The sequence below is a fragment of the Balaenoptera ricei genome, chromosome 16 (genome assembly GCF_028023285.1).
Source record: "Balaenoptera ricei isolate mBalRic1 chromosome 16, mBalRic1.hap2, whole genome shotgun sequence".
In the NCBI taxonomy this organism is placed as follows: domain Eukaryota; kingdom Metazoa; phylum Chordata; class Mammalia; order Artiodactyla; family Balaenopteridae; genus Balaenoptera; species Balaenoptera ricei.
The window spans coordinates 66,690,512-66,708,343 of NC_082654.1; the positions used below are offsets into that span (position 1 = coordinate 66,690,512).

The 17,832-nt window shown below is 36.0% G+C and overlaps 1 protein-coding gene across 4 annotated transcripts in view; it reads left to right on the plus strand.

The window, feature by feature from the left end:
- Positions 1–17,832, plus strand: part of CTNNA3 (catenin alpha 3) — a 1,736,704-nt gene that overhangs the window by 444,073 nt on the left and 1,274,799 nt on the right. For all 4 annotated transcript variants that reach the window (XM_059899110.1, XM_059899114.1, XM_059899112.1 and 1 more), the window contains one exon: positions 15,160–15,423. In XM_059899110.1, coding sequence (XP_059755093.1) covers positions 15,160–15,423 — 264 coding nt within the window. The remainder of the gene's footprint in view (positions 1–15,159; positions 15,424–17,832) is intronic.

Genomic DNA, 17,832 nt, shown 5'->3' on the forward strand with positions numbered 1-17,832 from the left:
GTTGAGACTTGTTTTGTGGCCTAGTACAGGATCTATCCTTGAGAACATTCCATGTGCACTTGAAAAGAATGTGTATTCTGCTGTTTTTGGATGGAATGTCCTGTAGGTATCTATTAAGTCCAACTGGTCTACTTTGTCATTTATGTGTCATTTAAGATCATTGTTGCCTTATGATTTTCTGTCTGGATGATCTGTCCATTGATGTAAGTGGGGTGTTCAAGTCCCCTACTATTATTGTATTACTGTCAGTTTCTCCTTTATGTCTGTTAATATTTGTTTTATATATTTAGGTGTTCTGTATTAGGTGCATATATGTTAAGGGGTTTGATATCCTCTTCTCGTATTTATCCCTTTATCATTACGTAATGTCCTTCTTTGTCTTTTGTTACAGAGTTTGTTTTAAAGTCTATATTGTCTGATGTGACGGTAGTAATGGCTACCCTCGCTTTCTTGTTGTTTCCATTTGCATGAAATATCTTTTTCCATCCCCTTGATTTCATCCTGTGTGTGCCTTTCACCCTGAAAGGAGTCTCTTGTAGGCAGCATATTGAAACTTCTTGTTGTTTTATCCAGTCATCTACCCTATGTCTTTTGATCGGAGCATTTAGTCTATTGACATTGAAAGTAATTATTGATTAGTATGTTCTTATTGCCATTTTATTACTTGTTTTCTGGTTGTTTTGTAATTCTTCTGTGTTCTTTTCTACTTTTTGTTTCTTTATAGTTTGATGATTTTCTTTAGTGGTATGCTTATGTTCCTTTCTCTGTAGCTTTTGTATATATATTGTAGGCTTTTGATGTGTGATTATCATGGGGTTCATATATGTAGACCTGTAATTATATCTACTTGCTTTAAGTAAGTAGTCCTTTAAGTTCAAATGCATCCTAAAAGATCTACATGTTTTTACTCCTCTTTCCCACATTTTCTATTTTTGATGTCATATTTTACATCTTCATGTTATCATATTGATCATTGTAGAGATAATTGATTTTATATTTTTTGTCTTTTGATCTTTATACTAGCTTATTTAAGTGCTTGGTCATCAGCCTTTACTGTCTATTTGCCTTTACTAGTGGGATTTTTTCTTTCCTATAGTTTCTACTTCTTTTATTTTATACTTAGATAATATAGATTCCTACTTCTGTCTTTTCCACTTAGAGAAGACCCTTTAACAGGTTTAGTATTGATGAACTCTTAGTTTTTGCTTGTCTGAGAAGTTGTTTATTTTCCCTTTGACTGTATATGTTAATCTTGCTGGGTAGAGTATACTAGTTAGCAGGTTTTTTCCCTTTCAGCACTTTGAATATATCATGCCACTTCCTTCTCACCTGCAAAGTTTCTGCAGAGAAATCAACTGATAGCCTTATGGAGGTTTCCTTGTATATGATTCTTTGTTTTTCTCTTCTGCCTTTAGAATTCTTTCATTATCTTTAACTTTTGCTGCTTTAATTTTGATATGTCTTGGTTTTGGTCTGTTTGGGTTCATCTTGTTTGATATCCTCTGTGTTTCCAGTACTTGGATATCTGTTTCTTTCTTCAGTTTTAAGAAGTTTTCAGTCACAATTTCATCAAATACAATTTCAACCCTTTTTGTCTCTCTTCTCCTTCTGGACCCCTATAATGCGAATGTTGGTACACTTAATGTTGTCCCACAGGTCTCTTAAACTGCTCTCATTTTGCTCTTCTGATCGGGCAGTTTCCATTATTCTGTCTTCCAGATCACTTTTGCATTTTTCTGTATCACCTAGTTTGCTGTTAATTCCTTCTAGTGTATAGTTCATTGCTGTTATTGTATTGTTCAATACAATAACTGACTGGTTCTTTTTAATATTTCCTAGTTCCTTGTTAATATTCTCACTGTGTTCATCTATTCTTTTCCCTAATTCCATTAGCATCCTTATTACTGGTGCTTTAAATTCTTTATCTGGTAAATTGTTTATTTCTGTTTCATTAGTGTTGGTTTTTTTTTTCCCCAGGCTTTGTTCTTCTCTTTCAATGAGACCAATTTCTCTGTCTTCTCATTTTGCTTAACTTTCTTTGTCTCTATGAAATTAGGTGAAACAGTTATGCATTGCAGTCCTGAATGTGTCCTTATATGGGAGTGTCCTTATACAGTATGTGTGTGCCCAGTGGCTTTGGTGGGAGAGAGAGCTGGATTTGATGTGAACACAAGTCACATCTTTCCTCAGGGTGTGCTGGTAGTTGTCATCTTGGTAGGAGGTGGGATAGGAGATGGAGGCGCTAGGGCTGGACCCAGGTGTGAGTTGGGTCTTCCCCTCTGCTTGATGGCTGTCACTGCCCTATTGTGAGCAAGGTCAGGTCTCAAGTTGCTGGAGCAGAAGCCCTGAGGGTTAGGTCCAAGCTGGCTCCATTCCCTTTAAGTTTGTGCCCCTCCCCCTCCCAGCATTGGCACCCTCACCCCAGAAAGGAACAGTGCTGGAAGAAGAGGGGCTGGTGTGGGCACTCAGTGCATGTTCAGGTGTGGGCTGTGGTGGTCAGGCCTGAGTCAGAGATCTGTACTGCTTCTGATGTGCTGCCTGTATAAGCACCAGTAATGGCTGCCCTTGCCCTACTCAGATGCTGCTTTGAGTCTAAGCCACCTTTGTCTCTCATAGCTGGGCTCTTCCTTCTGTCTCTGCCACTTTTGCCCTAGTGGGGAGCTATGCCACAGGGCAAGTGGGGCCTGTGTGGGCACTTGGCATGTGTTGGGGCACAGGCTGTGGCGGTCTGACTGTAGACAGAAATGGGGCTTTTTCTGATGAGTTGCCTGTGTAAGCGTTAGTAATGGCTGTCCCCACCCTTCTCAGATGCTGCTCCAGGTCTGAGCCACATCTGTGTCTCACAGCTAAGCTCCCAAGCAGGGCTGGAGCACTCACTAGCTCAGACTGAGGTGCACACCAGAGCGGTGTAGGAAATCTGCCCCCTCAGCTCTGCTTCAGGAACAAGAGAGTGTGCACAGACTCCTCATGAATGGAGTTTATGGCTTTAGCTGTTACATTAAGGTGCATGATCCATGTTGGGTTAATTTTTGTGTATGGTATGAGGCAGGGGTTCAGCTCCCTTCTTTTGCATGTAAATATACAGTTGTCTCAGCACTGTTTATTGAAACGACTACTTATTCTTTCTGCATTGAGTTGTCTAGACACATTTGTTGAAAATTAATTGACTATAAATTTAAGGGTTTATTTTTGAACTCTCAATTCTATTCTATTGATCTATATGTCTATTCTTATGCCAGTAACACACTTTCTTGTAGCTTTTTAGTAAGTTTTGAAGTTGGAAAGTGTGAGTCCTCCAGTTTTGTTCTTTTTAAAGATTGTCTTGGTTATTTTGTTTTCCTTGCATTTTCATGTGAATTTTAGCTTCATCTTGTCAATGTCTGCAAAAAATGCAGCTGGCATTTTGATAGAAGTTGTACTGAATTTATAGTTTAATTTGGGGGAATATTGCCATCATAACAATATTAAGTCTTCCAGCCCATGACATGGAAAGTCTTTCCATTTATTTAAGTCTTTTAATGATGTTTTGTAATTTTCAGTGTAGAAGTCTTGCACTTATTTTGTTAGATTCATTACTAAATATTTTGGTTTTGATTCTCTTGTATATAATATTGTTTCCTTAATTTTAATTTTATATTGTTCATTGCAAGTGTATAGGTATACAATTCATTTTTGCACATTAACATTGCATCCTGCAACCTTGCTTATCTCATATATTAGCTCTAATTTTTTTTTTTTTTAGTGAATTCCTTAGGATTTTCTGTATACCAGATCATGTTATACTCAAATAGATAGTTTTACTTCTTTTCCAGTTTAGATACTTTTCACTTATTTTCCTTTCTTAAATTATTTGACTAGATACTGAATAGAAGTGAAAGAGGATATTCTTGTCTTATTCCTGATCACAGGGAGAAAGCATTTAGACTTTCACCATTAAGTATGATCTTAACTGTGGGTTTTTCATAGATCCCCTTTATCAGGTTGAAGAATATTTTTGTCTTTTTTTGACTGAAATTGAATGTCTCTGAGTATTTATTCCTTACCTATCAAACAGTGAATAAAAATGAGAATGAAAGTTCATCTCACATTTGGGTAGTAAGAGCTAGAGAATCTTGAGGAACATAGCTGGACAATTAGACCAAAGGTGATATACTGTCATTTTTCTTGTGCATTATGCTTTTAAAAGAGGTGATATGATGAAACTGGGTCTTCCTAGTAAGGTAATTTTTTTCATACTTAATGTAGAAATGGTCCTCCTCTATTAAATTATTTTTTAGAGATCATACCTCATGGCTATAAGTGTCTCATGAGTTTGGGTAATGCTCAGTATTTAGTGTGAACTATAGTTTTTCTAAATCATTTATGTGGCAATCCTTTATCTTAGACTTGAATGACCATTACTATATATTTATAAGATATTTAGTGATGTTTAACATCAAAGGTAGCCTTATGTTTCATTTGGACTATAGAGGTATTTGTGATATAGTTAGTCATAAAGTCATCTTGATGGCAATAAATAAACCAAGGGGTTCTCACTGACTCTGGTGTGCTGTATAGAATGCATTTTCGAACGGCTTATTTCTGCATTAGAGGAAAACACCAACCTTCTGGGGGTTGTCCACATTCCAGCATCTTGTGTCTGTTGTATTTATGATGGAAACAAGGCTAAAAAAGAGTATTTAGTCATCTGCTGTTTCCATTTGGTGCTAAACACATACTTTTCTCTAGAGTGCAAGAGTGCTAATTTATTTCATGTACCAGGGTGGATTGCAGCCATTCCTAGAGACATGAGTATTTAAATTGGCAAAAACTAAACAGCAAGTACTCTGCATATAGAAGATACATTCTCAGTATCTAGTTCTTGAGTAAGGAAAAATCTTTGTTAATTAGGGATCTGGATTTTAAATACAACTCACCTTCTAATAGGCAGGCATATACAATTGACCTTTCAACTACAGCCACAGCCATCATGTTTTGAGTTCAGAAGCTTTTTCTATGTATTCTGGTAAGTATGAAATATGACATAAGTAAGACTCACAAGTAGGTGTGAGATATTCAGGTAAACATGTTCTGAGATCTGTCTCTGGAATGAGAGATAAAAGGGAGCAATAAGTTTTGTGCTATCTATTTCTGTGCCCTTTATCTGTCTTTTCAGATATAACTAAACAATTTCTGGTATTTTATTCCCATATGTGATAGGATAATTTGTGTATGTGTGAGATGTTTCAAATTCATTGTAAATTTTTAATTTGAGTTGATGTTCATTCATTCATTAATAATCATTTGTCAAATACCTTTCATGTGCCCTCATGGAGCTTACATTCCATTGAAGAAGACAGAAAACAAACATGGTAAATAACTATAATATAAAGTATATTAGTGATAAATAGTAGTAAGAAGAAAATAAAGCAGGGAAAGAAGTATGGCATGTTGAGAGTGAAATTGTTGGATGAATTTTTAGATAGAGTGGCTAGAGGAGGTCTTACTGAAAAGTTGATTTTTGAGTAAAGACTCAAAAGAAGTGAGAGAGTGAGCCAGTCATGGATCCAGAAGAGTGTTCCAGCAATGGGATGGCATAGGGTAGGGATGGGATATGCCTAGGTTTTTAGAGAACCAGCAAGGAGGTCCATGTTGCTGGATCACAGCGAACAAGGAGAGTAGTAAGGATGAGGTCAGAAAGATATATAGGATGGTTTGAGCAAAGCAGTGACATGATGACTTGCTAGGTGATAAGATGCCAAATTCTAGATAAATGAGGGTAAAGGTGATAGAATTTGCTGACAGACTAGACGTGAGATTTGAGAGAAAGAGAAGTAAAGGCTGACAACAAGGTTTTTGGTTTGGACAACTGGAAGAACTGCTACTGAACTGGTGAAGACTGGTAGTCGTGGTTTGAGGGGTATTATCAGGAGCTCAGGTTTTGATATGCTATGTTTGAGAAGCATATTAGAGAGCCAACTGACTTTTATGTCAGCTTTTTTGGCTCTCTTTTACCTGGTGCATTTTGAAATGCTCGCCTTCCTCTCTATGAAGCAGTTCTTAACCTATGCATGCTTTTCCTTACACTTTCTATAGTAATTCTAATCTATTCCACCATTTTATTTTAGCATATTATTATTTAACAATTTCCAGAGAGCAGAGGACTTCAGAGTGGGTGCTTATTTTTACTTTGTATTTGTATTTCCTTCTAGCTCTTAGTTCAGTTCCACTGCATAAATACTTCTTGAAATCAGTATCTAAGAATACTCAAAACTTAACAAGATTATTAACCTAACTTATTTCTGTTTTCCTCAATCAGATGGATCTGATTGTTGGTCAAGGTAGGGAGCACTAACTTAACTTTCTGAAAAGAATGACAAATATGGGACATCTTACATGCATTTGCTCAAGGTCTTGCTTCCTGCTGGGAAATGTAGTTAGAAATCAGATATTTTTCAGAACAACCTGAGATACACAGCAATAAGCACTGAATGACACACTTACATGTAAGTGCTAAAAACTGTCATCAACAGCTAGGCCAGAACAGTTGGAAGAATAGTTCATAGGCAAATCTAGTTAGCCTAATTGGGAACACAATTAAAGAAGAACATTTCCATTCTAGAATGAGTATACCTTAGCTTTTTGCAGTTGTGATTTCCTTTTCCAAAATTCAAAATTTTATCTCATGGAAAAGTAAATTATCTTAAGGCAGTAACCCTCAAAGTTTTCTGATGTCTTTAAAGTGGTGATAGGTATTATTAATTCATTGGTCATTCTGTGGCAGCTCCTATACAAGGCCCAGGGAATGAAAGAATTAAGACATCATTTTGGCCCCAATAGGAACTCTTAATTCAGTGAGAGACACAGATGTATCAATGAATAAATATAGCAAATGGTAATGGTTTAATAAGTCCTAGATTAGTGCTGTGTAAGTACTATTGGAACACATGAGTGTGTCCATGGATGACAGAACATGAGAATCCAAATTGTCTTGAAGGATGAATGGACATATAGCAGGAGATATGAGGGGAGGCAGGGACATAGCTCATGCAAAGGCACCTGTAGAACCTCATGTGATTCTGTGTGGCTGGAGAAAAGGGTGCCTGTGAGAGAAGTGGTAGAATGTAAGGCTAGAGAGAGAAGCTGGAGTCAGATCATGCTTGTCTGTAATAAACAATATGAGAGTTATTGTGTGTGAATTAACAGTCACTTGAAAATTTTAAATTGGGGAGTGAGGATCATATTTGAAGTTTAGAGAGACTCCTCTGATTGTGTTACTGACAAAATATTGTATTAGTCAAAAAGTTGTCTTTAATATTCCTCTAATTTGTTCTGTCCTCCGTGTATTCACAAGCACTTCCTCTGTTTTCTCCCTAATTATTTTCCTACTAGACTACTACTAGGAATGAGGACGAGAACAAAGGGTACTTATTGGAGAAATATTTAATGAGGAGAATAACAGATCTTACCTAGTGGTTGGGATGAGGGAATAGAAGAGTCAAGGATATTCCTTAAGCTTATTGTTAGTCAGCTGGATATTGGGGCCCTGCAGTCTGAGAATGTTGGAGGAGAAACATATTTGGGAGTGTGTGTAAGAAAAGCAATGGGTTCAATTTTGGGCATGTTTATTTTGAGATCCAAATTGAGTTATGCTCCTGGAGCTCAGTAGAGAGGTCACTACCCGTCAATTTAAATTCACTATTGTCATTTAAGAAGACAGGGGAGAAATATTTAAGGAGGGAATATGGCCAATAGTTTGCTGTATAGAGAGAGGTCAAGTAAGAAAATGCTGGAAAAATGTTTCACATTAAATTAGGTAACCCCATTAATACCCTGTGAGGTAGGAATTATTATCCCCATTTTGTAGCTGAAGTAAGGTTAATTATTACAGTCAAAAGCTCCTGCTATTGGAGTGTTTTTGTGTTGGAATTGTAACCCCAAAGTTCATGCTATTTTCATTATGAGACAGTCTTCCTGCCTTGGAGTTGCTCAGCGTTTGCCTCATTTCACCCTTAGCTTTAAAGTCACAACTTGTAGCAGATTTTTCAAGCCTTTTGAATTAAACTTAAAAGCCAAAAAGTTTTTTGCTCTGGGAAAAGCTACCATTAAACTATCACTACTAAGATGCTATGTTTAGAGTTGTTATTTTATCAAAGGTAGATTAAAATAGTGAAGATGATACTTATTAATTTTACTCTTTCTTCATGTATCATTCACTTATATTTTGGGGCAAACTAAATGACCTTATGAATCACACTTTAATTTAGTGTTATAATTTTGGCCTGAGGTTATCTTATCAGTCTTATTCTGAAACTCAATTAAGGAATAAGTTTCTAATCTGAGTTGTATTAGGTGTGACAGTTATTTGTCAGGAAGGTATGCCTGAAATGTGTATTTTCTTTTGGGCTACTACAGAACCGTAGGGTTTTAGGAAAGTCCTTAGACAGACTTTGTGAGAGATAATGAAGCTACTGACAATAACAAAAAAATAGTGTTGGGTAGAAAGAGTGATAAGACAGGAGCCAATCCTGGATCTTATTCATAGCTGGGCCATTAAATGAGAAAGAATAGAGAGTGCTTTCACGTAGGAAGCATTATAGCTATTTAATAAATGTTGGCTTTCTTAAAAACAATTACCACTACCACTTTTTATTAATTTAAAAAAATAATAACACTTTTTGTATCTCCTCATGAGATTCTTTGTGAAAGATTGATTGGAAACATGTTAAACAGGATAAGCCACTCCATGAATGTAAGGGATTATTAACTAGGAAGTTGCATCAACATCCCTGAGTTTGGATCCCATTTATACTAAATGATGCTATTTGCTTTCTTAGATGTACCAGAATATTTGGAAAATGGTGGTTTATTTCTGACAAGTGAGTCACAGAAACTTAAATAAGGAATTGTAAGGATAATGATATTTATTGATCCTTGACTAGATGGTAAAATCCAACTTAAATCCAATAGGTGTTAATTAATATATACAGGAAAAGTTTTCTGATTTATGGATATTTGAATTTTGTTAGATTAAGTGATGAAGTATACACACAAATGGAAGGAAAGCATGAAGTACAGCAACTAGATCTTATTGAAGTAGCTCATTATTTTTATGTTTTTCTGCTTATTCTTTTTCCTTTAATCATGACACATGACTCCAGATAGAATTTATTTTTTAGGTATAAATTCAAGGCAAATAATAGATGAATACATAGTATTGTATTTGTTTCAGATGGATAGAAAATGAAATGAATACAGTGTGTTTCTGAACTTTACATATGCATTTTCTTAACTGACACAGTAGTCTGCATTAGAATTAAGTAATATTGCTTTCCTAGGAGGTTTCTTTGGAGGTATTAATATTCACTGTGGTGTATTACAACTACTTAAGGTATGCATTAATGGCCCAGAGTACATACTTTGGGTATATCTTGATACAATCATTATATGGTTTCTTAGTTTTCAATTTGAATTTGAAGAATTCTTTTATCTTCTCCTTTATTGAATTTGTCCTACTAACATGAACTAGAAAATGGGAAATAAGTATAGAAAAGCAGTGAAGATCTCTCTCTGCTGCTTAACAATGTTTTGATTGTAAAATCTTGCATTTTTTCAATCATTTTTTTTCCCTCGGAACCTTCTTTTTATCTCTGTAGTCTACTCTTGTTTCACCATCCTATATCCCTCAGCTCAGTTAAAGCTAAGTATTCAACTTCCTAATTTATTTTGGAGAAAAACATTTAAATTTTGCACTATTTTGTTTTCTGATAGAACATGAAGCTGCCCACTGACCAGTGATGCAGTTAGCAGGCAACATCTTGGCAGAGAGAAGATTGGGGATAGAAGCCAACCAATAATGGAATCCAAATAGCAAAGTATCCATTAGGCTTTTCTCTGCATGTCTTCTTAGTCTTAAGAAAACAAAACTACTCTTTATGAGCTCCCTTCCCTCCAATACCAGAGAAGTAGGTTTGTCAGCTCCAGAAACTTCATTCTTCATTTAAACACCTGGAAGAGAAACTCAGTAATTTGCATGTAGTTCTGCTTTGTTGAGCAGAGTATCTGCTGAGCTATTCTACTTGGACAGGGATGTAGCTTAGTAAGGAAGTTTTCTCTGATTTTTTGAAATGCAGGTTTGTTCAAGGGTATATGGAATCAATTGCTGTGAAAATCCTTTAGCTTTGCCCTTTCTGATGGCCAAGCTATCAGAGCTTTCCTTTTTTATTTTTCAAACATTTAGATTTTTTTCTTTTTTAAACAGAAGCCCTTAAATTGGTAGAAGATACTTGCAAATGGACTGCATATCCAATTTTTTCATCCTTCCCTAAATATCATGGGAAATGTAACATGACAGGTCTATAGCTTATTTATACCAGTGAATATTTGCTTGGCTTTATTAACACTTTTGTTTTGTCTGATTTTGTATAAACTTTAAAAACTGAAGTATAACATACATACATAAAAATGTACAGCTTATACACATACAGGTCAATGAATTTTCCAAGCTAAACACACCACCTCCAAGGTAACAAGCACCCAGATCAAGAAACAGAAAATTACCAAAATTCAAAAGATCCCTTATGCCCGTTTCCAGTCTCTAATCGCCCCTCAAGAATAAACACTATTCTGATTTCTAAAACTATAGATTAGTTTTGCCTGAGTTTGAACTTTATATAGATGGAATCAAGTAATATGTACCCTTTTGTGTCTGGTGTTTTTCATTCCATATTTCGTATTGTAGCATGTAACTGCATTTTGTTCATTCTCATTACTTTGGGTTGTTCCTAATTTGGGGCTCTATGAAGAGTGTTCTATGAACACTTTATATGTCTTTTAATGAACATATGAAAATATTTCTGTAAGTGTGTATCTTCTCCCAGGAGTGGAATAGAGCTGGTTCGTATACGTTCATGAACATATACATATGTTTAGCTTCGGTAGGCACTGTTGGTTTTCCAAAGCAGTTATATCAATGGCTTCACTAACATTTGATGTACAGATAGGTATAATTTAATTTTACTCTTTAGCTTTCTGTGGCATTATCATGCACAAGTTTGTCTAGACTCTCTGGATTATGTATATTTTCCACACATTTGATTTCTTGGAATAATCATATCCCAAGCTTCTTATCCTTTCTGAGCATAACTTTCTCTTACTTATTTCTTAATCATTTGTCTATTTGTTTCTTCAAAAAAATGATTAAGCTCCTAATACATGCCATGTACTACTAGATAATGGATAAAAAATAAATAAGCTATAGTGCTTTCATTCAAGGGAAGTATAATGAAGTGAGGGAGACAGCAATATGAATAGATATATTTTTAAGTGATTTCACGCAAATCTAAAAAGCTTCATCTTTGATCTGTTGTTTCTAGATTTAGTAAAGAAGTCCATTAACAACTTGTCAAATGCATTCATTATGTCTAGGTTATTAAAAAATCATGTGTATTCCAATATAAATTTCCCTTTTTTGAAGTAAAGAGACCCCATATTTTTAACTCCCTCATACAGAAGTCATCCTGTCTTCCAAATTGCTTTTTTTAAAAACATTTCTTTAATTCTTTTTTTTTAAAGTACAGTGACCATAATTATCCACAGTACTTTGGGTCCTAAACTCTAGGGTGTGCATGTGTTTTTGCTTGCTTCTTTGGTTTTTTGAGAGTTCAGTATCTTCTGATGTCCTTCTTGGTAATTTACAATACATATTTAGCTTCTTGGTCTAGCACACAAAATTTTCAGGTTTATATCTTCAAGAAACAACTTATGATGACTCCTAGGTTCTTCTCCTTATTGTAACATTCATCCTGGGTGAAGGCCCTGTAACCTGCACACACATGACTTTAGCTCCCAGCTATGAGCTAGTGATTCACAGATCTCTATTTCTAGCTCACTTCTAGATCCATGTATAGTATATTTTAATTTGGATATTATGCTGGCATCTCACATTTCGCAGATGACAAAAAGTACTTTACCTTTCTCTTCCAAATGCATTATTCATTCTGTATTCTCCATCTTGGTGAATGCATCACGACGTGCACAATGGCAAAAACAAATTTCTAGATGCTTCTAGATACCTCCACCCCCTTCCATATAAGTATCACAGAGTCTTACTGTTTTTGCCTCCTAAATATTTCTGGATCCATCCTACTACAGCCTAGCAATAGTGTTCAGCATTCAGGGCCTCATTGTCTTTTACCTGGATCATTGCCTGGTCTCCCTGACTGAAATTGCATTCTGTCTAATCACTAAATGGTCACTGCTAGAGCAATCTTTGAAAATACACATCGAAGCTTGTTGTTCTCGCAGCTCTTTAGCATGGCATCTGCCTGCATTTCTAGCTGGATTCATCACCATTCCTGCTTAGCGTCCCTATACTTGTACTGCCACCTGCAGTAGCATGCATACTCCTTGCTCTGTTATGCCTCAGGCCTTTGCACATGCTGTTTTCTTTTTTCTTTTTTTGGCAGATGTCCTTTATTTATTTATTTTTTTAACATCTTTATTGGAGTATAATTGCTTTACAATGGTGTGTTAGTTTCTACTGTATAACAAAGTGAATCAGCTATACATATACATATATCCCCATATCTCCTCCCTCTTGCGTCTCCCTCCCACCCTCCCTATCCCACCCCTCTAGGTGGTCACAAAGCACCGAGCTGATCTCCCTGTGCTGTGCAGCTGCTTCCCACTAGCTATTTATTTTACATTTGGTAGTATATATAAGTCCATGCCACTCTCTCACTTCGTCCCAGCTTACCGTTTCCCCTCCCTGTGTCCTCAAGTCCATTCTCTATGTCTGCGTCTTTATTCCTGTCCTGCCCCTACGTTCTTCAGAACTTTTTTTTTTTTTTTAGATTCCATATATATGTGTTAGCATACAGTATTTGTTTTTCTCTTTCTGACTTACTTCACTCTGTATGACAGATTCTAGGTCCATCCACCTCACTACAAATAACTCAATTTCATTTCTTTTTATGGCTGAGTAATATTCCATTGTATATATGTGCCACATCTTCTTTATCCATTCATCCGATGATGGACACTTCGGTTGCTTCCATGTCCTGGCTATGAACAGTGGATAGACAGCTACTTCTAATTGTCCTCCCTACATCTTGTAAAAAAGTTAATTACCCCCATATCCTGCATGAAGTAGCAGACAACCTTTATTTTCAGAAAGGAAGGAGCTAAAAATATAGTAGTGCTGCCATTTATTAACCTCGGGTAACATTATCCGAAGGTAGCAGAGTCTTGTGAATAAGTCATGGGATTTGCAATCAGAAGACTTAGGTTTACATCTCAGTTCTTTTATCAGCCTTTTAATCTCCTTAGACTAAATACTCATTTCGTTAAAATGGGGCTAATAACACCAGCCTTACTGCCTCAAAGGGTGTTGTGACGATCAGTGAGATACTATCCAGAAGCACTTTACAAACTATAAGTCATTATACAACACAAGTCCTCACATCCTAGTGTAGTAGCAAATAAGAGAAATCCTTCCCATGCAAGAAAGAGTATAACATAGCTGTTAGGATCATGGCTTAGCAGTTGCACTGACTTGGGTTACAGTGCAAGAAATGCCACCATTTAGCTTTGTCAGTTGGATCATGAACTCAGTCTCTCTAGATATCAGTTTTCTCATCTTTAAAAAGGAGAATAATATGTATCATGAGTTTCTATAAGGATTACATGAGATATTGTATGTGGAATGCATAAGTTATTGTTAAGTTCCCTTGAATTAGTTTTCTTTAAAATAAACTTTTTATTTATATTAATAATTTTAGATTTCTAGAAAAGTTGCAAAGATAGTACAGAAATTTCCCATCTACTTTTCTTCTGATTTCCTTCATTGTTAATGTCTTACATTAGCCACAATGAACAAACATTGATGCATTACTATTAACTAAACTCTGGGCTTTTTTTGGAATTCATCAGTTTTCCCATTAATGTCTTTTTTCTGTTCCAGGATCTGATCCAGGGTTCTATGCTGCATTTAGTTGTCATGTCTCCCCAGTTTCATCTGGTCTGTGACAGTTTATCAGTCTCTTTGTTTTTTGTGACCTTAACAGTCTTGAGGAATACAGTGCAGGTATCATGTAGGATTTTCCCCAGTCTGGTTTTGTTGGTTGTTTTTCTCATGATTAGACTGAGACTGTGGGCTTTTGGGGAGAATTCCAGACAGATGAAGTACTCGTCTTGTCACAGCATATCAAGGAGCACCTGATATCCATGTGACATCACTGATGATGTTAACATTCATCTCTTGGTTAAGGGAGTACTTGCCAGGGTTTTTCAATGTATATTGAGCTAGTTTTAACCAGCTATCACTTATATAGGACTTTCTTTTTCCTCTCCTCCCACTGTTTGAAATGCTTTTTGTTTATATTTATTGCAAATGTCATCTCTGAGGCAATATCTTCTCTGACCACCCAAGCTAAAGAGCTTCTCTTCTCAAGTCAGTCAGTGTTGTGTTTTCTCGATAGCAGTTTTCAGTACCTGAAATTGTCTTGTGTATTTGTTTTACCTAGTTTATCTGTTTGTCTTTAGGCCCCCTCCCCCTCAAACAAGAATATAAGCTTCAGGAGAACAAGGTCCTTGTAGGATTGTTCACTTCTGTGCACTTGACATCTAAGCACAAGGGCTAGCATATACTAAATGCTCAATAACTATTTGTTTGAATAAATGTCAAAGAAAGAAAAATCCAGGATTAACTTATTAGCAAGTATTTCTGAAAATGAGTGGAAGATAGCTGAATGGTGGGAAGTTTAATTTAGTATTCTTAACTTAATTGGTTTAGTTTTAACAAAAAGGTTAAATGCAATCATCACCATCTATGCAAATAAGTAATCAGCATCCTTGTAATTCAAGCTGTCTTATAATTCACTTCATAATGTGAAAGCCAAAGTATTTTTCTGACTTATAAGTATATGACTGACAAATGTAAGCGTTACTCAGTTATCACACATCTGTACCATTGTGACCTTTATTTGCTATGGCTTAGCTTTCCTATTACAGAAATTTTAACAGAATCAGGAGGAGTATAGAAATAATTTATGCCCTTTATTTTAACTTATAGTTATGAATTCCTAGTATCTATTATCTTTTCATTTATATTGGCAGAAAAATGGAGCTTCTTGGCATAAATCTTTCTTCCATAACCTCTCTTTTTATTTCTTTCCTCAGGACCTAAAATCTCCAAATCAGAGGGATGAAATTGCAGGTGCCCGGGCCTCATTGAAGGAGAACTCCCCCATACTGCATTCAATTTGTTCAGCTTGTTTGGAACATTCTGATGTCGCTTCCCTCAAAGCCAGCAAGGACACAGTTTGTGAAGAAATTCAGAACGCCCTCAATGTAATTTCAAATGCTTCACAAGGCATCCAGAATGTGTTAGTCCCACCAGAACCTCAGGCAGCAACCCTGGGAAGTGCCCTTGATGAGCTTGAGGTAAGTTGAGAGAAAATTAAAATGTGATTTGATGTACCAATATGAAAATTAATAGATGTGTGTTCTCAGATCCTTGGGTTGGAGTTCAGAGTATGAGTAAATAAAAATCCGGTGACCTAATCAGTCTCTATCATTGTCTGTGTTTTCCAAAGAATTGATTAGCAGGACAATATTCTATCAGTAGACTTCTGATTCCTTTACATCTCTGCCAAGGAAGCCAATGCATTTAAATTGGGATTGTTAATTAGATTGAAATGATGACTTTATTTTATATAGATAAACTTATGAAATGTAGGATTTATTCATTCCACAAATACTTGTTATTGGCGCTGTTCTTTATGCTTGGGATATAACTGAGCGCTGCTCTCTTGAACTCCTCACATTTGAGTTTGGACTAGGGTGGCTAGTGAATATTAAGGCTAAATTTTGTAAGCAGAACCAACTGGATTTGACAGAATGGTTGTGGGGTGTGAGAGAAAGGGAAGAGTCATGGCTGGTGTTGCAGGTTAGCTCCTCTAGAAGCACACACTGGACAGAATTTGGGATACAAGGTGTTATTAGGAATTAACATGTGTTAAGGAAGAGGAAGGGAGCAGGTCTGAGCAGAGGAAGAAGCCTCCCTGTGAGCCAGACCCACAAAGCCACCAATGAGCAGGGAGCCCTGGAGAGAGTGTTCACCTCAAGAAATAGCCAAGCCTCTTTCAATCACTGGAAGCAGGTCACCCTATGCTGGGAAGGGTCTTACCTCCAGGCATGGGGGCTGGGGATAAGCCCGCTGCAGCTGCTGCAGACCCTGAAGGAACTGACAGCTGGGGGGCCATCTGCTGGCCTCACCCTCCACAGGTAGGCAACAAGTCCTACCTGGAAGGGGGATTTGGGCAGTAAACCTCTATGTCTACCACAGATAATTACAAGGTTTTTTTTTTGTTGTTGTTGTTGTTTGTTTTTTGGCTTGAGCAACTGGATGGATTAAGTTTTTATCAACTATGATGGGGAAGACTGTGGGTGAAGCCATTTTTGAGAGGAAGATCAGCAACTCAATTTTCAACAGGTTGAGTTGAGAGATTTGTTAGACATTCCAGTATGATGTCAAAGATCATTGGTTATCCAAGTCAGATAAGTACTTGCTTAATGGAAGACAACATGGTGTAATGCTTAAAGATAAGGGATCAGGAGCCCAGATGCCTGAGTTCCTATCCCAGCTCTGACAGATACTGCCCATGTGACCTTAAGAAAGCTATTTTATTGAACTCTCAGTTTTCTCACCTATAAATTGAGGATAATAATAGGACCTGTATCTTAGTGTTGCCTGCATCAGTGAATTAATAATACATGTAAAAATGCTAATAGCAGTGACTGGCACATAATAAGTGTTCAATAAATCTTAGCTTTCATTATTAGTTGTGGAGGTGACTATTTGGCGGAAGATTCCTCCATAATCAAGAAATCAACACAATTAAAATTACTAAAGTTTAACTGATAACTTAAAAAAATAAACACATAACCTATAATTCCTATATGTTCTTAGCATTATTACTGTCACAATAAACTTATTAGATATCTAATTCATTTATGTTTAGAATAACCTTTCCATATGCTTTTCCTTTAGTTACATGTCTTAAACAGGTTTCTTCATTTCTAACCTAACATTATTAAATTCCTAATTTTTGGCATCAATGAAAAAATCTGTTAACTTCCTAATTATTAGCATTTATGTGAAAATTTTAGGACCTATTTGTCTAAATAAGGTAGAAAATTAGTGATGATTCTTTAATAATACCCCATCATGTAAATGTTTGCCCTGTGTAATGAGTACTCAGTAAACTTGTCTATTAGATGAGCATTCTGTCTTCATAATAAGATTGAAAACACCTTGTGGGCAAGACTATGTTTCCAACTAATTTTATACCGGTGATACTAGCAGAACATTAGGTCCCCCATACATTAATATGTAACATTTCTTGATAGCTAAACACTTAACATAAATTTATCACTTAATTGTTACAGTGTCCATATAAGATATGTTTTTTCTTGTTTGTTTGTTTTACAGAAAATAAAACTGAGACTTATGTATGATTTTTAACTTGCTCAAGTCAGAAGGCTAGTGAGTGGTAGTAACCAGGATGTGAATCTAGTATGTCTGACTCTAGAAGATATTTCCAACTTCTGTATTATACTGAATTCTCACAGGTAGAGCTTAATGTGCTTAATCAAAATTCAACAAAACTTGTTCTACAATTCTTAGTTTATTGGAACTATCAGAGAAATTATATATGTAACCCAGTCTAAAAGATGGCATAACTTTTTAGTGAAAAATTATTTTTTGGGTACCTGAGTTATTTAAGTAGAAGTAGTCTGTGTATGAGGAGTGACTAGTATTGTGAGGTGAAATTTGCAAGAGTGGACAGA